This window comes from Taudactylus pleione, unplaced genomic scaffold, assembly GCF_031769625.1.
Source record: "Taudactylus pleione unplaced genomic scaffold, aTauple2 ptg000437l, whole genome shotgun sequence".
Lineage (NCBI taxonomy): Eukaryota > Metazoa > Chordata > Amphibia > Anura > Myobatrachidae > Taudactylus > Taudactylus pleione.
In genome coordinates, this window is record NW_028284839.1 from 4,349,985 (window position 1) to 4,377,723 (window position 27,739).

Here is a 27,739-nt window from a genome sequence, read left to right on the forward strand (position 1 = left end):
CTACACACACAGAGATTAAAGCTGACTACACACACAGACTAAAGCTGACTACACACACAGACTAAAGCTGAAGAAACACACAGACTAAAACTGACTACACACAGAGACTACAGCTGACTACACACAGAGAGACTAAAGCTGACTACACACACACAGAGAAAAAAGCGGACTACACAGAGACTAAAGCTGACTACACACACATACAGAGAGACTAATGCTGACTACACACACTCACAGACTACAGCTAACTACACAGAGACTAAAACTGACTACACACACAGAGAGACTACAGCTACTACACACACAGAGACTAAAGCTGACTACACACACACACACAGAGACTACAGCTGACTACAACCACAGACTACAGCTGACTACAACCACAGACTACAGCTGACTACAACCACAGAGACTAAAACTGACTACACACAGAGACTACAGCTGACTACACACAGAGACTACAGATGACTACACACACACACAGAGACTACAGCTGACTACACACACAGAGACAAAAACTGACTACACACAGAGATTACAGCTGACTACACACACACAGAGACTACAGCTGACTACAGACACACAGAGACTACAGCTGACTACACACACAGAGAGACTACAGCTGACTACACACACACAGACTAAAGCTGACTACACACAGACTAAAACAGACTACACACACAGAGACTAAAGCTGAGTAAACACACAGACTAAAACTGACTACACACAGAGACTACAGCTGACTACACACAGAGAGACTAAAGCTGACTACACACACACAGAGACTAAAGCGGACTACACAGAGACTGAAGCTGACTACACATAGAGAGACTAAAACTGACTACACACACAGACTACAGCTGACTACACACACAGAGACTACAGCTGACTACACAGACTACAGCTGACTACACACACACAGAGAGACTACAGCTGACTACACACACAGAGACTAAAACTGACTACACACAGAGACTACAGCTGTCTACACAGAGACTAAAGCAGACTACACAGAGACTAAAACTGACTACACACACAGAGACTACAGCTGACTACACAGAGACTAAAGCTGACTACACAAACACAAACTAAAGCTGACTACACAGAGACTAAAGCTGACTACACATAGAGAGACTACAGCTGACTACACACAGAGACTACAGCTGACTACACACACAGAGACTACAGCTGACTACACACACACACAAACTAAAGCTGACTACACATAGAGAGACTAAAGCTGACTACACACAGAGACACTAAAACTGACTACACACACACACACACAGACTGCAGCTGACTACACACACACAGAGACTACAGCTGACTACACAGAGACTACAGCTGACCACACACACACAGACTAAAGTGGACTACACACACAGAGACGAAATCTGACAACACCCACACATAGACTAAAGCGGACTACAGAGACTAAAGCTGACTACACACAGAGAGACTAAAGCTGACTACACACAGAGAGACTAAAACTGACTACACACACAGACTACAGCTGACTACACACAGAGAATAAAACTGACTACACACACAGAGACTACAGCTGACTACACACACAGACTAAAGCTGACTACACACACAGACTAAAGCTGACTACACACACAGACTAAAGCTGACTACACACAGAAACTAAAGCTGACTACACACAGAGACTACAGCTGACTACACACACAGACTAAAGCTGACCACACACACTACAGCTGACCACACACACAGAGCCTAAAGCTGACTACACACAGAGATACTAAAGCTGACTACACACTGAGACTAAAACTGATTACACAGAGACTACAGCTGACTACACACAGACAGAGACTACAGCTGACTACAAACACAGAGAAACTAAAGCTGACAACTACACACAGAGATACTAAAACTGACTACACACAGACTAAAGCTGACTACACACAGAGACTACAGCTGACCACACACACACACAGACTAAAGCGGACTACAGAGACTAAAGCTGACTAAAGCTGATTATACACAGATAGATAGACTAAAACTGACTACACACACAGACTACAGCTGACTACACACAGAGACTAAAACTGACAACACACAGAGACTAAAACTGACAACACACAGAGACTACAGCTGACTACACACACAGACTAAAGCTGACTACACACACACAGACTAAAGCTGAATACACACACAGACTAAAGCTGACTACACACAGACTAAAGCTGACTACACACACAGAGACTAAAGCTGACTACACACACAGAGACTAAAACTGACTACACACACAGACTAAAACTGACTACACACAGAGACTAAAGCTGACCATTCACACAGATACTCAAACTGACTACACACACAGACTAAAGCTGACCACACACACATATAGAGACTAAAACTGACTATACACACACTAAAGCTGACCACACACACACACAGAGACTAAAGCTGACTACACAGAGACTAAAACTGACTACACACACAGACTAAAGCTTATTATACACAGAGATACTAAAACTGACAACACACACAGACTACAGCTGACTACACACACAGACTACAGCTGACAATACACACAGAGACAACAGCTGACTACACAGAGACTAAAGCTGACTAGACACACAGAGACTAAAGCTGACTACACACACAGACTAAAGCTGACTACACACAGACTAAAGCTGACTAAACACACAGAGAGACTACAGCTACTACACACAGAGAGACTAAAGCTGACTATACACACACAGACTACACACACACAGAGACTACAGCTGACTACACAGAGACTACAGCTGACTACAACCACAGAGACTAAAACTGACTACACACAGAGACTACAGCTGACTACACACACAGAGACTACAGATGACTACACACACACACACAGAGACTACAGATGACTACACACACAGAGACTAAAACTGACTACACACACACAGAGATTACAGCTGACTACACACACACAGAGACTACAGCTGACAGCACACACACAGAGACTACAGCTGACAGCACACACACAGAGACTACAGCTGACAGCACACACACAGAGACTACAGCTGACAGCACACACACAGAGACTACAGCTGACTACACACACACAGAGACTACAGCTGACTACACACACAGAGACTACAGCTGACTACACACACAGAGAGACTACAGCTGACTACACACACAGAGAGACTAGAGCTGACTACACACACACAGACTAAAGCTGACTACACACACAGACTAAAACAGACTACACACACAGAGACTAAAGCTGAGTAAACACACAGACTAAAACTGACTACACACAGAGACTAAAGCTGACTACACACACAGAGAGACTACAGCTGACTACACAGACTACAGCTGACTACACACAGACTAAAACTGACTACACACAGAGACTACAGCTGACTACACAGAGACTACAGCTGACTACACAGAGAATAAAGCAGAATACACAGAGACTAAAACTGACTACACACACAGAGACTACAGCTGACTACACAGAGACTACAGCTGACTACACACACAGAGACTAAAGCTGACTACACACACACAAACTAAAGCTGACTACACAGAGACTAAAGCTGACTACACATAGAGAGACTACAGCTGACTACACACAGAGACTACAGCTGACTACACACACAGACTACAGCTGACTACACACACACAAACTAAAGCTGACCACACAGAGACTACAGCTGACTACACAGAGACTACAGCTGACCACACACACACAGACTATAGCGGACTACACACAGAGACTACAGCTGACTACACACACAGAGACTAAAGCTGACTACACAGAGACTAAAGCTGACTACACACACACAGACTAAAGCTGACTACACACACAGACTAAAGCTGACTACACACACAGACTAAAGCTGACTACACACACAGACTAAAGCTGACTACACACAGAGACTTCAGCTGACTACTCAAACAGACTAAAGCTGACCACACACACTACAGCTGACCACACAGACTACAGCTGACTACACACAGAGACTAAAGCTGACTACACACAGAGACTAAAGCTGACTACACACAGAGAGACTAAAGCTGACTACACACAGAGACTACAGCTGACTACACACACACAGAGACTACAGCTGACTACACACACACAGAGGGACTAAAGCTGACTACACACACAGACTACAGCTGACCACACACACTACAGCTGACCACACACACAGAGACTAAAGCTGACCACACACACACAGACTAAAGCTGACTACACACACAGAGACTACAGCGGACTACACACACAGAGACTAAAGCTGACTACACAGAGACTAAAGCTGACTACACACACACAGACTAAAGCTGACTACACACACAGACTAAAGCTGACTACACACACAGACTAAAGCTGACTACACACAGAGAGAAACTAAAGCTGACTACACACAGAGACTACAGCTGACTACACACACAGACTAAAGCTGACCACACAGACTACAGCTGACTACACACACAGAGACTAAAGCTGACTACACACATAGAGACTAAAGCTGACTACACACAGAGAGACTAAAGCTGACTACACACAGATAGACTAAAACTGACTACACACACAGACTACAGATGACTACACAGAGACTACAGCTGTCTACACAGAGACTACAGCTGTCTACACAGAGACTAAAGCTGACTACACAGAGACTAAAGCTGACTACACATTGAGACTAAAACTGATTACACAGAGACTACAGCTGACTACACACAGACAGAGACTACAGCTGACTACACACACAGAGAAACTAAAGCTGACAACTACACACAGAGATACTAAAACTGACTACACACAGACTAAAGCTGACTACACACAGAGACTACAGCTGACCACACACACACAGACTAAAGCGGACTACAGAGACTAAAGCTGACTACACACAGAGAGACTAAAGCTGATTATACACAGATAGACTAAAACTGACTACACACACAGACTACAGCTGACTACACACAGAGACTAAAACTGACAACACACAGAGACTACAGCTGACTACACACAGAGAGACTAAAGCTGACTACACACACACAGACTAAAGCTGACTACACACACACACTAAAGCTGACTACACACAGAGACTAAAACTGACTTCACACACAGACTAAAGCTGACTACACACACAGAGACTAAAGCTGACAACACACTGAGACTAAAACTGATTACACAGAGACTACAGCTGACTACACACAGACAGAGACTACAGCTGACTACACACACAGAGAAACTAAAGCTGACAACTACACACAGAGATACTAAAACTGACTACACACAGACTAAAGCTGACTACACACAGAGACTACAGCTGACTACACACACAGAGACTAAAACTGACTACACACAGACTAAAACTGACTATACACACAGAGAGACTAAAGCTGACCATTCACACAGATACTCAAACTGACTACACACACAGACTAAAGCTGACCACACACACATATAGAGACTAAAACTGACTACACACACAGACTACAGCTGACTATACACACAGAGACTACAGCTGACTACACACACAGAGACTAAAGCTGACTACACACACAGAGAGACTAAAGGTGACTACACACACAGAGAGACTACAGCTACTACACACACAGAGACTAAAGCTGACTACACACACACAGACTACAGCTGACTACAACCACAGAGACTACAGCTGACTACAACCACAGAGACTACAGCTGACTACAACCACAGAGACTAAAACTGACTACACAGACTACAGCTGACTACACACACAGAGACTACAGATGACTACACACACACACAGAGACTACAGATGACTACACACACAGACTAAAACTGACTACACACACAGAGATTACAGCTGACTACACACACACAGAGACTACAGCTGACTACAGACACACAGAGACTACAGCTGACTAGACACACAGAGACTACAGCTGACTACACACACACAGAGACTACAGCTGACTACACACACAGAGACTACAGCTGACTACACACACAGAGAGACTAGAGCTGACTACAGAGAGAGAGAGACTACAGCTGACTACACACACACAGACTAAAGCTGACTACACACACAGACTAAAACTGACTACACACAGAGAGACTAAAGCTGACTACACACACAGAGAGACTAAAGCTGACTACACACACAGAGAGACTAAAGCTGACTACACACACACAGACTACACACACAGAGAGACTACAGCTGACTGCACAGAGACTACAGCTGACTATAACCACAGAGACTACAGATGACTACACACACACACACAGAGACTACAGATGACTACACACACAGAGACTAAAACTGACTACACACAGAGACTACAGCTGACTACACACACACAGAGAGACTACAGCTGACTACACAGACTACAGCTGACTACACACACAGACTAAAACTGAATACACACAGAGACTACAGCTGACTACACAGAGACTACAGCTGACTACACAGAGACTACAGCTGACTACACAGAGACTACAGCTGACTACACAGAGACTACTGCTGACTACACAGAGACTACTGCTGACTACACAGAGACTACAGCTGACTACACAGAGACTAAAGCAGACTACAGAGACTAAAACTGACTGCACACACAGAGACTACAGCTGACTACACAGGGACTACAGCTGACTACACACACAGACTAAAGCTGACTACACACACACAAACTAAAGCTGACTACACAGAGACTAAAGCTGACTACACATAGAGAGACTAAAGCTGACTACACACAGAGACTACAGCTGACTACACACAGAGACTACAGCTGACTACACACAGACTACAGCTGACTACACACACAGACTACAGCTGACTACACACACACAAACTAAAGCTGACTACACAGAGACTAAAGCTGACTACACATAGAGAGACTAAAGCTGACTACACACAGACACTAAAACTGACTACACACACACAGACTACAGCTGACTACACACACACAGAGACTACAGCTGACTACACAGAGACTACAGCTGACCACACACACACACAGACTACAGCGGACTACACACACAGAGACTACAGCTGACTACACACAGAGAGACTAAAGCTGACTACACAGAGAGAATAAAACTGACTACACACACAGACTACAGCTGACCACACACACTACAGCTGACCACACACACAGAGACTAAAGCTGACCACACACACACAGACTAAAGCTGACTACACACACAGACTAAAACAGACTACACACAGAGAGACTAAAGCTGACTACACACACAGAGAGACTACAGCTACTACACACACACAGACTACACACACAGAGAGACTACAGCTGACTGCACAGAGACTACAGCTGACTATAACCACAGAGACTAGATGACTACACACACACACAGAGACTACACACACAGACTACAGCTGACTACACGCACAAAAACTAAAGCTGACTACACAGAGACTAAAGCTGACTACACATAGAGAGACTAAAGCTGACTACACACAGAGACACTAAAACTGACTACACACACACAGACTACAGCTGACTACACACACACAGAGACTACAGCTGACTACACAGAGACTACAGCTGACCACACACAGACTACAGCGGACTACACACACAGAGACTACAGCTGACTACACACAGAGAGACTACAGCGGACTACACACACAGACTACAGCTGACTACACACACACAAACTAAAGCTGACTACACAGAGACTAAAGCTGACTACACATAGAGAGACTAAAGCTGACTACACACAGAGACACTAAAACTGACTACACACACACAGACTACAGCTGACTACACACACACAGAGACTACAGCTGACCACACACACACAGACTACAGCGGACAACACACACAGAGACTACAGCGGACTACACACAGAGAGACTAAAGCTGACTACACACACAGACTACAGCTGACCACACACACAGAGACTAAAGCTGACCACACACACACAGACTAAAGCTGACTACACACACAGACTAAAACAGACTACACACAGAGACTAAAGCTGAGTAAACACACAGACTAAAACTGACTACACACAGAGAGACTAAAGCTGACTACACACACAGAGAGACTACAGCTACTACACACAGAGACTAAAGCTGACTACACACACACACAGAGACTACAGATGACTACACACACAGAGACTAAAACTGACTACACACAGAGACTACAGCTGACTACACAGACTACAGCTGACTACACACAGACTAAAACTGAATACACACAGAGACTACAGCTGACTACACAGAGACTACTGCTGACTACACAGAGACTACAGCTGACTACACAGAGACTAAAGCAGACTACAGAGACTAAAGCTGACTACACATAGAGAGACTAAAGCTGACTACACACAGAGACTACAGCTGACTACACAGACTACAGCTGACTACACACACAGACTACAGCTGACTACACACACACAAACTAAAGCTGACTACACAGAGACTAAAGCTGACTACACATAGAGAGACTAAAGCTGACTACACACAGAGACACTAAAACTGACTACACACACAGAGACTACAGCTGACTACACAGAGACTACAGCTGACCACACACACACAGACTACAGCGGACTACACACACAGAGACTACAGCTGACTACACACAGAGAGACTACAGCGGACTACACACAGAGACTAAAGCTGACTACACAGAGACTAAAGCTGACTACACACACAGACTAAAGCTGACTACACACACACAGACTAAAGCTGACTACACACACACAGACTAAAGCTGACTACACACAGAGAGACTAAAGCTGACTACACACAGAGACTAAAGCTGACTACACAGAGAGACTAAAACTGACTACACACACAGACTACAGCTGACTACACAGAGACTAAAACTGACTACACAGACAGAGACTACAGCTGACTACACACAGAGACTACAGCTGACTACACACACACAGAGACTAAAGCTGACTACACACAGAGGGACTAAAGCTGACTACACACACTACAGCTGACCACACACACAGAGACTAAAGCTGACCACACACACAGAGACTAAAGCTGACTACACACACACTAAAGCTGACTACACACACAGAGACTAAAGCGGACTACACACACAGAGACTTCAGCGGACTACACACACACAGACTAAAGCTGACTACACACACAGACTAAAGCTGACTACACACACACAGACTAAAGCTGACTACACACACAGACTAAAGCTGACTACACACAGAGACTAAAGCTGACTACACACACAGACTAAAGCTGACCACACACACTACAGCTGACCACACAGACTACAGCTGACTACACACACAGAGACTAAAGCTGACTACACAGAGACTACAGCTGACTACACACAGACTAAAACTGAATACACACAGAGACTACAGCTGACTACACAGAGACTACTGCTGACTACACAGAGACTACAGCTGACTACACAGAGACTAAAGCAGACTACAGAGACTAAAACTGACTACACACACAGAGACTACAGCTGACTACACAGAGACTACAGCTGACTACACACACAGAGAAACTAAAGCTGACAACTACACACAGAGATACTAAAACTGACTACACACAGACTAAAGCTGACTACACACAGAGACTACAGCTGACCACACACACACAGACTAAAGCGGACTACAGAGACTAAAGCTGACTACACACAGAGAGACTAAAGCTGATTATACAGATAGACTAAAACTGACTACACACAGACTACAGGTGACTACACACAGAGAGACTAAAGCTGACTACACACACAGACTAAAGCTGACTACACAGAGACTAAAACTGACTTCACACACAGACTAAAGCTGACTACACACAGACTAAAGATGACTACACACACAGAGACTAAAGCTGACTACACAGAGACTAAAGCTGACTACACACACAGACTAAAACTGACTACACACAGACTAAAACTGACTACACACAGAGAGACTAAAGCTGACCACACACACATATAGACTAAAACTGACTACACACACACACTAAAGCTGACCACACACACACACAGAGACTAAAGCTGACTACACAGAGACTAAAACTGACTACACACACAGAGATACTAAAACTGACTACACACACAGACTACAGCTGACTACACACACAGACTACAGCTGACTATACACACAGAGACTACAGCTGACTACACAGAGACTAAAGCTGACTACACACACAGAGACTAAAGCTGACTACACACAGAGAGACTAAAGCTGATTATACAGATAGACTAAAACTGACTACACACACAGACTACAGCTGACTACACACAGAGACTAAAACTGACTACAGCTGACTACACACACAGAGACTACAGGTGACTACACACAGAGAGACTAAAGCTGACCACACACACACAGACTAAAGCTGACTACACACACAGACTAAAGCTGACTACACACACACAGACTAAAGCTGACTACACACACAGACTAAAGCTGACTACACACAGAGACTAAAGCTGACTACACACACAGACTAAAGCTGACCACACACACTACAGCTGACCACACAGACTACAGCTGACTACACAGACTAAAGCTGACTACACACACAGACTAAAGCTGACTACACACAGAGACTAAAGCTGACTACACACAGACTAAAGCTGACTACACAGAGACTAAAGCTGACTACACACAGACTAAAGCTGACTAGACACACAGAGACTAAAGCTGACTACACAGAGACTAAAGCTGACTACACAGAGACTAAAGCTGACTACACACACAAAGATTAAAACTGACTACACACACACAGACTAAAACTGACTACACATAGAGAGACTAAAGCTGACCATTCACAGATACTCAAACTTACTACACACACAGACTAAAGCTGACCACACACACATATAGACTAAAACTGACTACACACACACACACTAAAGCTGACCACACACAGACTAAAGCTGACTACACAGAGACTAAAACTGACTAGACACACAGACTACAGCTGACTACACACAGAGACTACAGCTGACTACACACAGAGACTACAGCTGACTATACACAGAGACTACAGCTGACTACACAGAGACTAAAGCTGACTACACACACAGAGACTAAAGCTGACTACACACACAGAGACTAAAGCTGACTACACACACAGAGACTAAAGCTGACTACACACACAGAGACTAAAGCTGACTACACACACAGACTAAAGCTGACTACACACACAGATACTAAAACTGACTACACACACAGACTAAAACTGACTACACACACAGACTACAGCTGACTACACACACAGACTACAGCTGTCTATGCACACAAAGACTACAGCAGACTACAGAGACTAAAGCTGACTACACACACAGAGACTAAAGCTGACTACACACACAGAGACTAAAGCTGACTACACACACAGAGACTAAAGCTGACTACACAGAGACTAAAGCTGACTACACACACAGAGACTAAAGCTGACTACACACACAGAGACTAAAGCTGACTACACACACAGAGACTAAAGCTGACTACACACACAGAGACTAAAGCTGACTACACACACAGAGACTAAAGCTGACTACACACACAGAGACTAAAGCTGACTACACACACAGAGACTAAAGCTGACTACACACACAGACTAAAGCTGACTACACACACACAGATACTAAAACTGACTACACACAGACTAAAACTGACTACACACACAGACTAAAACTGACTACACACACAGACTAAAACTGACTACACACAGAGAGACTAAAGCTGACTACACACACAGAGACTCAAACTGACCACACACACACACACTAAAGCTGACCACACACACAGAGACTAAAGCTGACCCTACAAACAGGGACAGAAGCTGACCACGACAGGCTGCAGCTTCCATGCTCAATTTATAAATAAAAAAACACGAGTCGGTTGTCTCAGCTGTCTCTCTGGTCTTGCAGACAGAACTTGGGAGGACTAGGTGGTGAAGGAAGAAGATGGAACGGGTGGCTCTTTCTTCATGTTTGTAAAACAGTCGGGATGGTGTGTGCAACATGCATTAACCTGCAGTGCAGGTTGAGTCTGATCACCCCCTCTCCTCATCAGTGTCAGAGCTGCAGGAACCTCCCCTTTCGTATCTGACAGCACATGTGCTAGGCTGGTGCCGCTGACACTTTCAATAAGGCACCAAAGTGGGGCCTGATCTCATCCCCTGCAAAGTATACAATAGTTGAAACACGAATGGAAAGTCACGCCAACAATGAGCAGCAGGGGGCCCTCTAGGTCACATCAGGCCATAGGTTGCCTCCTACATCACATGGTGGATGATCCACCCCTGAGGGGATGGCTGGACAACATATTTTTCCATAAGACACACCCTTATTTCCTGCTGTCAGCCAATGAGGTAGGTGTGTATGTTGAATTTAAAATCCTGTGGAGCTAACTCCTATTTATTACAGAAAACGGTTACACTGCTTTCCTGTCATATGACATTTTCCTTTATTTAATAATTGTTCTGTAACCCATATTAACTAAACCAAATGCTATATTCCATTTTCTAAACTTCACTAGTAATAAAAGCCATGATTACCCTGGGAAGTATCCATAAACCTCTACAGCAGGGATTCCCAAACTCGATCCTCAGGGCACCCTAACAGTCCAGGTTTTCACGATATCTATGCTTGAGCAGAGGTGGCTTAATTAGTACTTCAGTCAATTTCATTTAACCATCTGTGCTGAAACAATGGATATCCTTAAAACCTGAACAGTTAGGGTGCCTTGAGGACTAGGTTTGGGAACCTCTGCTCTACAGTAGTCGTGTACCTTATTTCTATTAAGACAGTGGTTCTCAAACTTGGTTCTCAGGATCCCACACAGTTCACTGGAAAACATGCACTGTTTGGGGTCCTGAGGACAGAGTTTAAGTACCTGTGTATGAAGGGATGTCGGGAATTGTATTGGTTGTCACATTTATCATGGTGTTAAATAATCCTCAGTGTTAAGTACTAAAAAAAAGTCTCACAATTCTATGTCTCAATTTCCAATATGTCTCAGAATTACACACAACATGAACGTTATATGGCTATTCTGCCCGTAATGCAGACTTCAAAGGCCAGAGGTCCCAAAAACTCGGTTCTCAAAGCATCGGTCCTCAACGGTCCAGGCTTTAAGGATACCATGCTTGGATACAGGTGATTTATATACTTTTTCTTTCGATTTAACCATCTGTACTCAATCATGCATATCCTTAAAACGTGGCCCGTTAGGGTACCTTGAAGTCTGGGAAACACTGATCTAAGCAGTAAATATAATAACTGTGCAAAACTACAACTTCTAAGAAATGAACATCATGGGGACTTTGGTGAACACAAGTTGGCCGCAGTCACACCCACATCGTCTGCACGGAACCAATTGTGGACATCCGCCCGTAGGTAGAGTTGTGGTCAGACCACCCCTATCTGTGCGCTGAGCTTTATAGCCCTCATCCATATCAGCGCTCCAGCCATATCCCTGGTGCAAAAGATCCATCTGAAAATTCCACGTACGCACAACTCGCATAGCCCACAAGGCCACTGACGCGCCGTCACTAAACTAAGCCTGTGTGCGAGCACCCTACTGCCACCCAATAACGCCCTGTCAGCTGCAAATGGAGATATGACTGAGTTCTGTAAGTCTCTGAACCGGAATTGGTATGTAATGTCGACTGTCAAAATACCAGCGGCATCCCAATGGTTGGTATCCCGACAGTGGTCAGGTAAGTATACTTACGCTCCCCCCTTCTCCCCCTATCGGTATCGTTCAGTCGTCCACTTTATCGTCCATTTTTTACACAAAAGTGATGAAAGATAAAGACGACGCGCGTTCCCGCGGGTCGTTCGTCATCATCGTTCATCGGGTTAACATGCAGGCCAACCTGACGATGTCGTCAGGTTGCTGTATGTTGGGGAATGGGGGAAGGGAGCCCGGCGCAGAACGATATCATTAATGATATCGTTCAGCGGGTGTGCTCAATGTCATGAACGATATTGAGCACAGCCTGCCGAGGACACACTAGACGATATCGCTCAGGGAGCATATCGTCTAGTGTGTACGCACCATAACTCTCCCCGTTAGTGCCTAAACCTAGGTCTCCCCCCTTTGTGCCTAAACATAAGCCTCCCCCCTTAGTTCCTTACCCACCCTCCAGTGTTACCTAACCCTGCCCCCAAAACCAAACGCTAACCCCGCTATGCTGCCTACACCTAACCCTCCCCCCCTGCAGCTAACGCTAAGGGCGCCCCGGACTTGCCTCGTTCGGGCAGCCGTCCTTCTGGATTCCGGCGTCGGTATTTCAACGCCTATCTTAAGTTCCTTGTCGGGATTAAGACCGGTGGCATCGCGGCTGCTGGTGTCATAACTACATCCCCTCTGAACCACCTGTAGTGGCGTACACTAGGTTCCCGCAGCATTAGGTCCCACAGCTCTAGGTGTGTTCCCTCCATTCATCCTGAGAGCTTCCAAAAAGAATGAGGTCATGCAAGTGGGCGGAGTTTGTTTATTGAGTATATGAGGACAGACACACAAGCACAATAGGCCGTTCTTGCTTTTGGCAAAATACACCTAAAAACTTGTAGTATTAGTAATCCGTATTTGTGGTAGCAATAACAGCTGCTCATCACTCCAGTCATGAAGATGTCTGCAAAGGGAATGTGTTTTACTGTGACCAGCTAATGTCATCCGAAGGGCCAGATAAGTGCATGCAGCTTCTAGAACAGAACAAAACAAAAAAGGCAGAAAAGATTTAACAAAGTCAATAAAAGCTGCATATTAAGTTGGTTCCTTGACAACAAACTGGTTTCCTCTAATAAGAAACATAAATAGTACCGTAATACCCTTCAGGTGTATTTCAACTGTTAACAAGACAAACTCTTCAAGTCTTCAATAAGAAAGTGCAAAAAATGTACAAGGAAGTTAAATCCTTTTTTTTTTTCTTTTTTTTTTATACTTTTTTTCTTTTTTTTTTTTTTTTCAAACAAGTTCTTTAGGTGTTTCTGTACTTTGTAGGACACTATAAATGCGGATATGGCTGTCTCTGCGCACTCCCTGCTCCTGAGACGTTAATCTTCGATAAAAATGATGTCGTGGGCTCTTCCCTTACGCTCCAAAGACGCAACGTCCATCAGTGACTCTAGCGATTTCCTGTCCGGGAAGCAGGAGTGCGCCCCATTCGGAGCTGCAGGGGAGAAAACAAGAAATAATCTGATTATATGGCGGGATCACCCCAAGTGATGATACATGAGTTACTATAGAAGAACCCACATCCTCCGATGGCAGCTAGCAATCAGGGTTCAGGGGACATGCATTCACCAAGTAAAGTCGGAGGGGTTTTCAGGAGGGTGAGTGACTGCTGACAACCCAGCAACCCATTAATGCTCAAAAGGCCATTAAAAGTAATGTTTTACAGGTCTCTTTTAATTAAGAAATGTAGTTCAGATTCACAGAAAGGAAAAAAAAAAAGTTACCTTCAACCTGAGCGTTTAATCTGTGCCTGTAATTAGCAGACATTTGCTATTACACGTAATAATTAAAATCCACAAAGCACAAGATTATACAGCAATATCTGGGCAATATGATATGTAAAATTTATATTTAATAAGCAAATATACTGTACTAATACAAAACTGCCTAGGTTGCTCTATTGAACTTAATAAATCTACATTTAGCTTTAGTAGGACGGAGTGCATTTTATATGCATGGAGGTAATTAAACTCCCGAGCCTGTGGGTGTCGGCCTCTGGACAAGAAGGGGCTAGTTGTTTAGTGAGGTAGTGTTGTGGGGTGTGTTTAGGTTTGGTTAGCCTATAGGATTGGGCAGGGGGTGGGGTTAGGTTTAATTAGGCTATAGGATTGGGCAGGGGGTAGGGTTAGGTTTGGTTAGCCTATAAGATTGGGCAGGGGGTGGGTCAGTGCTATTCCAGTCGATGCTTGGCAGTTATTTCATAGAAATTTCTCTGGTCGGCTGTTTCCCGCCCTCCCTCCCTTATTCATTGAGCTGTTTGGCGTCGGCTTTTCTTGTGGCGTGAAAGAACGGTACCAGTTGCCATCTGTCTTTGGAGCTTGAGATGCTGTCCCTTCCAATACATGGCTTAGGCTGATTCTACCCTACTGGGGTCAGCGGCAACCCCCTAACCAGGTGGGGCCTCATGTCGTGTCACTGCGGTGGGAGGTGGATAACTTGGGAGGTAATGGGCCGACTGCTCGCCTCACATTTAGAAGATGGGTGTGAGTATGCAGTTGGTGACCTTGCATTGTGGGGCCGTTCTTTCTGCGCCACCATACTGTGTCTGTCTTTCTTCTTTATTGGTTCAGTTATGTATTAAAACGTTTCATTAGTTTAAAAATAAATAAAGCTTCCTTTCCCCTTATACAAGTCTCTGTGTCGTTATTTCATTATGATTATGGCTGATGGTTTACCCTGCACTGTTAGGAGGGAACACTCATCAGGTGATGGGGAGTTTAAAAGAAAATGTACTCCTTTAGTAATTTCCACTAGGTTTAGTTTCCGCATGTTTTTAGTAATTGGCTCATTCATTATTAGGAGCTGGATGTGACTGTCTTCTTATGGCGTTAGTTCCCGAAGCCCCGCTACTTCCTATGGGAAGCAGGTCAGTGAGATGGATATGTTGGAATCTAACCGCTCGTACCTTCCAGCAGTGCGCACGTGTGACCTCAGTTCATGCAGGTGCACTAACACTACTAGTGGCAGAACTTTACACGGCAATTAGCATCGGCGTAGGCAGGGTTAAGGGTTGCGGGGACAGTTTTTCTTTGGAGCATCTCTCCCTGCACTGGAGCACACGTAATTATACCGGTAATTCACAGTGAGTCAGATACCAAAGTATCGGGCACTTTAGGGGCATATTGATGAATATGCCTCTTAATCACCCCCTTCCACATCTACAACCACATTTCCTCCCACTCCCTCTAGTCTTCCTCCAATTGCTGCCTCCACTCCACCCTGGTTACCGTCTCCGTTCTGCTCTCTCCCCTGGGACTGACTCCTTCAACCAAGTCATTCTTGCCAGCTTCAAATGTTTACTGAAAACTCAAGATTTTCAAACCCTACCACCACTCATCCTAAACTCTTTTCCCCTCCTCTGTCATTTGCTTCCTCCCAGTTCACCCTCAAACTATGGGGTATATACAATTACCCGCAGGGTTTACCCCGTGACTAATTGTTACGCTGGTGGTGAGTCAATTAATGGGGACTCCACGTGCGGGTATCCACGAGACCCCGCGCGAGTCCCCCACTGTCGTGCTTTACCTCGCACCTCATGTAGGTGCGAGGTAACAGCTACACGAAGCCGCCCTTGTCGGAAACAGTGTGTTCCCGCGAGCGAGGGCACATTTACCGGCGCGGGAAAAAAGCAATTTTATTGAATAGCTTAACCCTGCGCCGCGGGACTTTCGAGCCTCAATTACTCGCGGGAGAAGTCCCGCGGGTAATTGTATATACCCCTATGTACCCCTTCTCTTAGTATGTAAGTTCTCACAAGCAGGGCCCTCCTTCCTCATGTCCATCCTTATCACTGTCCTTACTTCCAGGCCTCCATTTCTTCTGGTCCCCAGGGGAGCAGAGGGGGACCTGAAGACAAGAAGCACTGATTACCCGTGAGCAGGTACTGAATGCCCGGACTTGCTGGAGGGGCTCAGTGGGGGCTCGGTACACCGCTGCTGTGTGCTGGACTGCGGTGAATACTGGCTGCTGTGTGGCAGGAAGCAGTAAGTACTGGGAGACTGCTGCTGCCATTTTTGCAGGGGGTGTAGCCACGCCCCCCCCCCCTAGAAATTACCCGGCCAGGCACTCTACAGCCCTTTCGGTGACTCTGTCCCTCAGTGAGACAGGACCCAGTGAAGGGTGAGCACATAGAGTGCTGAGTGCCTTCCCCTCCCAGTTACTCACCTACACTTGCATGTCAGGGAAGTGAGCTACCAGAAGCCTCGTCCTTGTCCGTCTCCTACCTAGTTTACTGGTCAATTGTTCTTTAATATTCCAAAGATGTGTCAACTTACACTTACTGTACCATTTATATGTCATGTTACTTTGTACATACCCTGTACGGAGCTGCAGAAACTTAGTGGTGCCTTAAAAATAAACGATAATAATAATCTTGATGATTTATGGGTTTCTTGTTGGAAATAACTTTTTATATTTTCTTCCCTACCCGGTGCTATTTGTCTTTGAAATAACACTGACTAAGGGCCTGATTCAGACCCACTCGCAAGCGGCTGTCCGCTCGCAAGTGGGTCGATGTTGTGCACTGCGCATGCGCACGACGGCGGGAGCTCCGTCGTGCGCATGCGCCAGACACGACGAGCGAAGGACTTTCCTTCGCTCGTTGTGTCTGATCAAAGGGGGCGTGCTGTCGATGTTGATTGACAGCACGCCCCCTTTGGTGGGCGTGCCGGCGGCGTGCTTCCCTGACGGGGGCGTCCCCAAGGGAACGCCTACCGTCAGAAGCCGGCCCACTGACATCACTAGTGGTGTCAGTGGGAGTGATTTTGGCTCTGATAGAGCCAAAATCACTCCGGGCCTTGCGGTTGAAAAACTCAACCACAGGCTCCGGCTCGCAGTGGCGATGGTCAAGACCATCGCGGCCATCAAACTGCACGCTCGTATAGGCTGTGGGTGGTGACCCACAGCTATACGAGCGTCCAGGAGGACGCTCCATAATTAAGGAGGCCGGCCCTCGTTCAGAGCGTGCGCTCTGCTCAGAGCGTACGGCTCTGAATGAGGGCCTAAATCTGCTCTGCAATGTTAACAAATCTCACATATGTACAGTTGTGGCAATTGCTTTTTTCTTTTAACAGCAAAAATGGCCTCGTTTTCCCTCACACGTTACCTGTCTCTGCCTTAATGTGTGCAAGTTGTTTATACAAAGTGAAGGCAGCCATTTTCTTATCATTCGAGGATATGAAGGATACTTCAGCTCTGTCCCTGGGTCTTAAACTGACCTCCTAAAATGGCTGCCTGTACTATACTTTCAACTGATTGAGATTTCATTTTGAGGGCAATGGCATGTTTCAAAGTCTGTAGGATATTGTGATATAGGGGGTATACGTATTTGGCAAATAGCCCTGAAAAGACCTACAGTATTTTCTGTTGTTGGGAGAAAAAAATTTTCTAGGCTGTTTAACAAAAGCAAATGGCTCATGGCATTGCCAGGACACACAGGAGCACTGCGCCAGGAACCCTGCTTTTTGGCGTGCTTCATTGTGTTAAAAATAAAACAGATTTTTTTTTCTGTTCTTTACAATTTATAAAGAAAAAAATGTGAATGTATAATAGTGTTAGAAGAAAAAAATGGCATATTTGAAGAATATTAAAGTATTTTTTCCTTTTACCGCATTTGCCACCTCCATCCTGAGATGGCGGCAGCATAGGAGGACAGGGGCCACTAGAGGTACTGCCGCTGTCCATGATGAATATTTGTAATACATGCATCGCATAATAAAGGGAATCGGTATGAGATGCCGGAGCTTGGGATCCCGGCTGTTAGAATCCGACTCCGGCATCCCAAAAGGGTTAACATACTGACACTTGTTGGTCGGTATGCTAACCCTTCCCCTCTCCCTACCCTAACCCTCCCTCTTTGGTGCCTAATCCCCCCCCTAGTACCTAACCCCAACCTCTCCCTCCCCAGTGCCTAACCCTCCCCACCCCCAGTGCCTAACCCTAACCTCCCCCCTAGTGCCTAACCCTAACCCCCCCTAGTGTCTAACCCTCCCCAATAAGTGCCTATCCCTAACCCTCTGCCCCTAGTGCCTAACCCTAACCTCCCCGTTGCCTAACACTCCCCAATAAGTGCCTATCCCTAACCCTCTGCACCTAGTGCCTAACCCTAACCTCCCCGGTGCCTAACCCTCCTCAATAAGTGCCTAACCCTCCCGCCCTAGTGCCTAACCCTAACCTCCCCCCCCTAGTGTCTAACCCTCCCCAATAAGTGCCTATCCCTAACCCTCTCCCCCTAGTGCCTAACCCTAACCTCCCCGGTGCCTAACCCTCCTCAATAAGTGCCTAACCCTCCTCCCTTAGTGCCTATCCCTATCTCTCCCCCCTAGTGCCTAACCCTAACCGCCCCCTAACCAATGCCTAACCCTCTCCCTACCTTAACCCCCCCCCTATTTAATGCCTAACCCTAACCCTCCCTCTAGTGCCTAAACCTAACACCCCGATACTTACCTTCGGTATCCCGGCGGTCGGGATACTGGCGCCAGGCTTCTGACCGGCGTTAGGATTTCGGCGCCGGTAATAGGAGCGTCCGCATCCAAACCCCCGGGATGCCAAATGCATACCATAATAAAGCTATTGTAGGAAAGCCCATTGCATGGGAAAAGCTAAGATGTTCCCCATCTGAGATGACCATCCCATGCTGTGGAGCTTCATAAACAGCGAGAATCCCTTTGATAAATAGACCCAATAGTATAATGTAACATGCACGGGATTAGTATGATTTATCCCGACAGCGGCAGCCCAGGAAGGGTGAAAATCCTGATCGTAAATTCAGGTAAGTATCGCTAACCTTTCTAACCTCTGTAACCCTAAATACCCCTTAGGGGTGCCTAACTCTAACCCACTTCTAAGTGCCTAAACCTAACCCTCCCTTCCCCGCAGCCTAACCCGAAGTCTCCCAAGGGGGTGCCTAGCCCTAACCTCCCTCCGGGAGCCCCTATCCTAACCCTCCTCCCCCACCCCCCCACGGCTGTCCGCGCCATGCTTACCTTCGATCGGGATGCCGGGCGCCTGGCATAGGTAAAATGGCAGGCGTCGAAGACCCTTGCCAGGATTAGACAGTCGGAATGCCGACGGTCGGCATTTAGGCAGTTGCCATCCCGACTGCATACCAACCGGCACTATGTGTAAGACACAAATCACTCTTTACTTGACCTATATTGTTACAGACACCACTGCGCTATAGTTACATCCTCTTTATTGAAAACAAAGTAAGGACACAAGGATAAAATGCCGCCAAGTTTGCATTTTTTTTTTTTAGCTGTGCATCAACTTTTAATGACAGGATGCATCGGTAACTGTATTTTACTATTACTATGAAATCTCTGAGGGGTCAAGAACAGGAAAATATGAATAATTTACAATCTTCACCTACAAAGCACTTACAGCATATTCATTCTATTACGTCAAATTCTGTCAATATTAATAATTTAGAAAGCTGAATTAATATTGATTATGACACAAGAGCGTGTGCACGCACCGTCTCATTTTACATTTACACTACTCATGGATAAACAGAAAACCATTGTGAAATAAAGCTAAATTGTGTATTGTGTTTTTTTTTCTCTATATATTTCATTAAGATGATATTGCCATCAGCCATAAGGCATGTACAGTACAGGAGGCTATGATCTGAGAGATCCCTGCACAGAACTATATCCAGGTTTACATCCAGGATTAGTACATAGTGCAATATTTCTCAGGGTATACACAATGTAGACAATATAGGCATGCCAGGAATGCAGATGCAAATGGTACACAACAGGGGTAAGATCTGGATCCCAAGCCTTTGTGATGAGATAGATAACTGCCAGGGTTCCGGACTGACAGAGGATTAAAGCTAGATCCAAAAGGTACTGTAGTAAGAGTTAGTAACCTTTCAAAAAAAAATGGGGGTATTCATTGCTTTAGTTTATATGATCTTAAGGCCGCACCTTGGGATCTTCTATAAAAGCATCATGGACTAGAATGATGTTGTTTGTCTGTGTCCCACTAAGAGACAATAGGATGTACCAATACGTCGAAAAAAAAATGTCTTTTAAGGTTTTCAGTCATTTGCTGAAGACATCTCCAAGTTATGGTGGGAACGACAATCTCCTAACAGCCCAAGGATTGCAGAGGCTCAACCCTAAAACTCATCTCACCAAGACGCTCACACTAGGGGAGATGTACAAAGCCTTGGAGAGATAAAGGGGTCTATACATAGAGCAAAAAAAAGCCCTGTTTTGTGGTAAACAGGGCTTTTCTCTACTTTCTCTATTCGCAGAGCAGGTTTCCGTGGAGAAGTTCCAGACTACTTTAGCGGCACCCCCGCTCCGTGGCGGAATCACATCACCATACTTTTGTATGGTAAGTGCGATTCATAGAAGAACGGAAGCTCTGCCTTCTGTTCTGCTACTGTGTACAGATTACGCCATCTCAGGATGGCGTAATCTGCACTACAATGTGAAAAGGGGATGTAGTTATACTGGCGACGGACAGGATGCCAGCCGTTGATATACCGATGCCGGAATCCCGTCGCCCGGAATAATTCCAACGCCGATATCCCGAAGGAGAACAGGATACCAGCGTTGGCATCCCGAACCGTTGCAATCCCGATCGTCCGGACGGGTAAGTATTGTCCATTTCCCCAGGGAAGGGGGGGTTTGGTTTAGGCACCCCTGGGGGGAAATTAGGGTAAGGCACTCCCCCCGGGAGGGTTAGGCACTACTGGGGGGAGGTTAGGGTTAGGCACCCCCCAGGGACAGTAAGGTTTAGGGTGCGGGAAGGGGGGTTAGGCACCCCCTGGGGGAAATTAGGGTAAGGCACCCCCCCCAGGGAGGGATAGGCTGCAGGGAGGAAGGGTTAGGGGAGAGATAGGGTACTTACCACCCTCCATCGGGATCTTCATCTGTCGGGTTTCCGGGGTCAGCCGCCGGTATTTCATACCCATTCCTGCGAAAAGGACAGGGAAGTTGATTACTTCCCTGTCTGTCAGTCCAGCACGCGTTCTAACCCCGGCCCTTTACGACCAATTTATTTACGAAAAACTTTGTGAATTGACCCCAAAGTACCAACCAATCAGCTCCTAACTGTCATGTTACAGGCTGTGTTTGCATAACAGGAGCTGATTGGTTAGTACTTTATCTCTCTCCAAAGGATTGATACATTTACCCTTATAAGAGGTTAATCTCCACTGCCAGAAGAGGAAGGAGTTAGAATTAGACGTTCCCTCCCTCCTAAGGGTGAGGCTTAACCTAAAGCAGTAAGGTTACCCCCCTCCTCTATTATGCCTATAAAGCGCCCAACACCCCCATACAACTACATGCTTTTAACACCACTTCACTTATAATTTGCTTTTATAGAATAACTCCTTTGATGCGCAGATTTTCAACATAATTAACCCACTCCTACTTAGCCGCAGTAACCGTAAACGCCATATTGATGGTTAAGGGCTTCCAGTGTTCATTCACTCAACAGACCAGTTTATCAATTGACGGCCCTGACTTCCCGTGTGCGACAGGGGTGTGTCCTATCTTTTTGGGGTGTGGTCACTGAAGAGAGGGCGTGGGCCAAGCATATCGGTGGTTTGTGCGGATCATGGCTGTGGCCAATCCTGCCCCCCAGTCAGGGATGTTGAGAGGATCTGATGGATCACTTAGGGCTCTAAAGATAACTTCATTACAAAAAAAAAAAGGTTACTATTCCTCTTTAATGCAGGATGCAGGGCAGCGGACAAACATGTTGTGTAGCATGTGACAGGACAAGTGTCTGATCAGCGTGCTGAAGCCAATGTACCATCCACGACTATGAAAGTTTTTAAAATAGGCACATATAAATGAATGGTCCCCCTAGGGCATTACTGCCAATGGAAACACCATGTGAAGTCTGGCCACTATTAGAGGATGACACAGATGGCATGGAGCACAGAGAGTCGGCTTACCTCCTTTCGAAATGGAGACTGCCGCAGAGGGAAATCTCGTAAACGGCTAAAAATCTATTGATAAGAGAGAAAACATCTGGCTTGCCGAGTGTCCTCTGAGCTTACCGGCCGGCTATTGAAAATATCCCAAATCATTTGTACAATTCATAAAGGGTCTGACCAGCACGGCCCACCTACCTGTCACATAAGGTCCCAGCGGCATCTGGTTGTAGTTGACAATACTGCCTGGTCCAGGCCCGCGGAAATTTGGACCAAAGTTATTGTACATCTGCGAGGATCCAAATGTTCCCTAAAATTAGGTTTTATGTCATTAATTTATTATTGTTTTAAATGAAACATAAAACAAAAGGAACAATGCATCAATGCTACAGATGGGTCCTAGTGTCTGTGCGCCATATGTAGCGAGAGGCTCCGACGCGGGTAGCGCAGCGTACTTTTCCATCCAAATATTGCGTCCCAATCACATCGAAGCTCCGTACAAAGCCGCTCGCTAGTGCATCAGGTTGCGACTTTTTGCTGCAAAGGAGCTGGTAGAAGCTATGTACAAAGGGGCAGAATCAGCAAAACGGAACTTGGCGGGAGGGCTAGCCACGGCCGTTCCTATCAGAACCTTCTTACACGGGTTTGTAACTTAATCACTCGTAAGCCCTGGCGGTCAGTGTACGCTACCAAATTCATTTTGTCACCTCTTGAAATTTTTAGCGCTGTAAATAAGGCGAAACTTTTGAAACAAAGATCACTTGCCCATGGCTTAGCCGCAAGGACCCTGGCACGCCTAGAGCAACTTTTTTATGAGGACACATCTGTATATCTAACTTATTTAACTGTGTCTCTCTTCCTAGTAGCCGCCACAGTTGTAATCTGATAGTGGTATGGCCCATAGAGCTGATCAGGCAGGTTCTTACTAGTATGTGAGGCCCTCGAAATGTAACTATCGTTCTGGTGTTTATACAGATGCATCTATACAGGTGTGGATTGAAAGATCTACAGTAAAAAGGAAGACAATATCTAGATAGACGCCAATGTTACACAGTCAATAGGTCGACAGGGACAAAAGGTTGACACACTAAAGGTCGAAGGTCAACAGGTACAAATGGTCGACAGGGTCAAAAGGTCGACATGAAAAGGCTAGACAAAATATAGTCGACACATTTTTATTTTATTTTCCTAACCCTAATCTTCACCCTAACCCTAACTTTCCCCTTGGTGCCTAACCCCAACCCTCCCTCCCTCCTGGTGCCTAACACTAACCATCGGAGTAGGTGCCTGACCCTAACCATCCCTTCTAGTGCCTAACCCTCCAGTAAGTGCCTAACCCTTACCCTCCCTCTTGATGCTTAATCCTAACCGTCAGGGTAAGTGCCTAACCCTAACCATTGGGGTAAGTACTTAACCCTAACCCTCTGGTAAGTGCCTAACCCTAAAAAAAAAATATATATGTCGACAATTTTTGTGTATACCTTTTTCATGTCGACCTTTTGGCCATGTTGACCATTTGTCCCTGTCGACCTATTGACTGTCTAACATCTGTTGTCTACCTAGACATTGTCTACCTTTTTACTGTAGATCTTTAGACCGGATCCCGTCTATACGCCATAAGGCGCAAGGCGTCCTGTGCAAATGAGTCTCGCTCCGAGAGGTGTAGCGTGCTGTACTTTTCTTTAAATACAAGAGACGTTGGGCTGCGCACAGGAATTCATTTTAAAAACCTACAGAGTCGCAGTTCCTTGCAAAGTTGAGAAGCTTATATTATATGTGAACGCCCTCAGGTAAATGATAGAGCGATAACCATTGGTTCAGCTGACCTGGACTGTGTTGTCCCCTCCCCGGTTGGTCAGCCTGCTCAGGATACTGCGCTCGGACATCTGCAGGCGGGCAGCCACAGGTGGGATCCTAGACAGCATAGAGGGCAACCGGGTCACATCGGCTTTCATGTCGCTCAGCAGCTCCTCCAGCTGGTTCAGAACTGCAAGACACCATATGTGACAGCATAGTATTTACTGGAGAAGAACTAATCCCATTCTATAGTGTATGTTATGGCATATACTAGAGTATATATCGGTTTCATTTGTGCCAGGCCGCACAGTTTCTGATGGTTTCCAGTGGTCGGGGGTGAACTTGGGGTGAGATTTATCAAATAATCTTGGAGAGAGATAAAGGGGTTGATGTATCGAGCCGTGAAAAGATTTGAGAAGCTGCCCCTAGCAACCAATCAGCTTCTACCTATCATTTTAAAGAATGTACTTCATAAATGCTACCTCAAAGCTGATTGGGTTGCTATGATCACTGGTTCACTTCACGCTTTTCATGGCGTGATACAACAGTCCCAAAGTACCAACCAATCAGCTTCTGTCATTTAACAGTCTTTGCTATAGAAAATCACAGTTACTGTAAAAGCTGATTGGTTGGTAGTTTCTCTCTCTCCAAGACCTCTCCTTTGGTCTGACTGGTATTGAGTTAATCCCTGCCCCCATAGGGTGCAGCTAATTGCAGTTGATTCGGGGAGCCGCGAGTCACACCAGTGTACTTCCGGGTGAGAAGATCCCACCTCTATATGGGAATGACCGTTATGGAAGTTTTTCGGATTGTCTACATTCTATTTATGCCAATCGTATTTATCTGAATACCGTTCTCGTCATAGCAGATTTCCTGTTGTAAAACTTTTTATTTCTGATCTTATCCAGCATTTTCCTGGCTAACAGCGGCTGCAGTCACAATTAGGACTATTTATCATTGACAGAAATATTTGAATTGTATTCAAAGGCATTTCTTACGTGTCACACACAGACGACATTACCCTTACATAGAACTTATTACTGTATGTTATTGTGGTTTAGGAGTCTTAGATTACAGGACAGACGATCTCCCCAAGTGTGGCGTATGTAGGACCGCAAGGGTCAAATACTTGTGGAAAAACAAATACATCGCACACCGGGCTGTACACTGACTGTGAGTGCCGCTTTACATTCTTAGCTCCAACCCACCGCGAAGCGCTTAGTAAATACAGACCCTAGGTGCCGTCATTTAGAAATGGAAACACCTGTGTGACATGCCGTTTGCTCAGACCATGTAATTAATTCAGTGTATCAAACAGTTCTATAGACGTGGCTCAAATTATGCTGTTGAATCAGGAGCATAAGGCTTTAGTTTAAAAAAAATAAAATAAATAAAAATCGAATTAAACCCCTCCCTGTGAGGGACTCGTAAGCGGCCGCTCGCTCACCCTGAGCGATTTTCTCCCGTCCGCGCATGCGTACGGTTCTAAATACACATGTGTGAACCAGTCTGTGCGATGGAAAATCGTGCACTCGTAAAACAATGAGTGAGCGCTACTTTGAGTGACAGATAGTGGTGTTTGTGGGCGGTAACAGGGGAAGATACTTGTGAACGGGGGAGTGTTGCTGCTAACACAGGCGTGTCTGACCGTCAAAACGGCGTTTTAAGGGCGTCCATAATTATCATGGGTTCGTCATATGACGTGGCAGTAGGTGTAATTTGACAAGAAGCACTCGCACTGCTGGCGGTAGGGTAAGGTCTACCACGAGCAGTGCGTGTGCTTCCGATGGCTCTTGATATTAATGATGGCGTTAAACACTTCCTGGAGATGACGTTAGCTGCGAGCGGCAAGGGGCGGTATTTCACTAAAATGCGATCACATTTTTATCGCTCGCTAAGACATAGAGGACGTCCTTATGGTCTGCCGTGGAAGCGAGGAATTTGAATAACCTGCCCGTTAGCAGCGAGCGTGCGGCCGCTTACGAGTGGCTCTGAATCAGGCCCTCAGTACTGTAAGACCCTTGTAAATCACCGAAATTGGGGATACTTATGTGACGGACTAGAGCCATAGTAAAGAATAAGCATTACTCAGTTTACCTATAAGTAGCGCTTATAGGTAAACTGAGTAAACCCAGAAAACACACATACATACCCATATATGTCATATGTACATACATAGTAGTTAGGAATTCTGAGGTGAACACACTTATAAAACATAAAGGTGGATTTGCACCAAATGTGAATATAATATAGGCTTATTTGTGTTCGTCTTTAAGACACCAAGATGTTCCTATTTTTTCCATCAGTTATCTTACACCAGTGATCTCTCCATATACAATGAGAGAGAAGCACTGGTCACAGTGTAATATGTTTAA

At 45.5% G+C, this 27,739-nt stretch overlaps 1 protein-coding gene across 5 annotated transcripts in view; it reads right to left on the reverse strand.

Annotated features, from left to right (window-relative positions):
• Positions 1 to 14,396: 14,396 nt before the first annotated feature.
• The window catches only part of CHD5 (chromodomain helicase DNA binding protein 5), a 276,672-nt gene continuing 263,329 nt past the window's right edge, over positions 14,397 to 27,739 (reverse strand). For 3 of the 5 annotated variants that reach the window (XM_088447742.1, XM_088447741.1, XM_088447740.1), the window contains exons 39-41: positions 25,394 to 25,554; positions 23,766 to 23,877; positions 14,397 to 15,107 (exon numbers count right to left, since the gene is read on the reverse strand). In XM_088447742.1, coding sequence (XP_088303868.1) covers positions 14,992 to 15,107; positions 23,766 to 23,877; positions 25,394 to 25,554 — 389 coding nt within the window. In that variant the 3' untranslated portion in view covers positions 14,397 to 14,991. Of the gene's footprint in view, positions 15,108 to 15,400; positions 15,423 to 23,588; positions 23,643 to 23,765; positions 23,878 to 25,393; positions 25,555 to 27,739 lie in introns of those variants that run through there. The other 2 variants (XM_088447743.1, XM_088447744.1) reach the window with 2 other exon arrangements.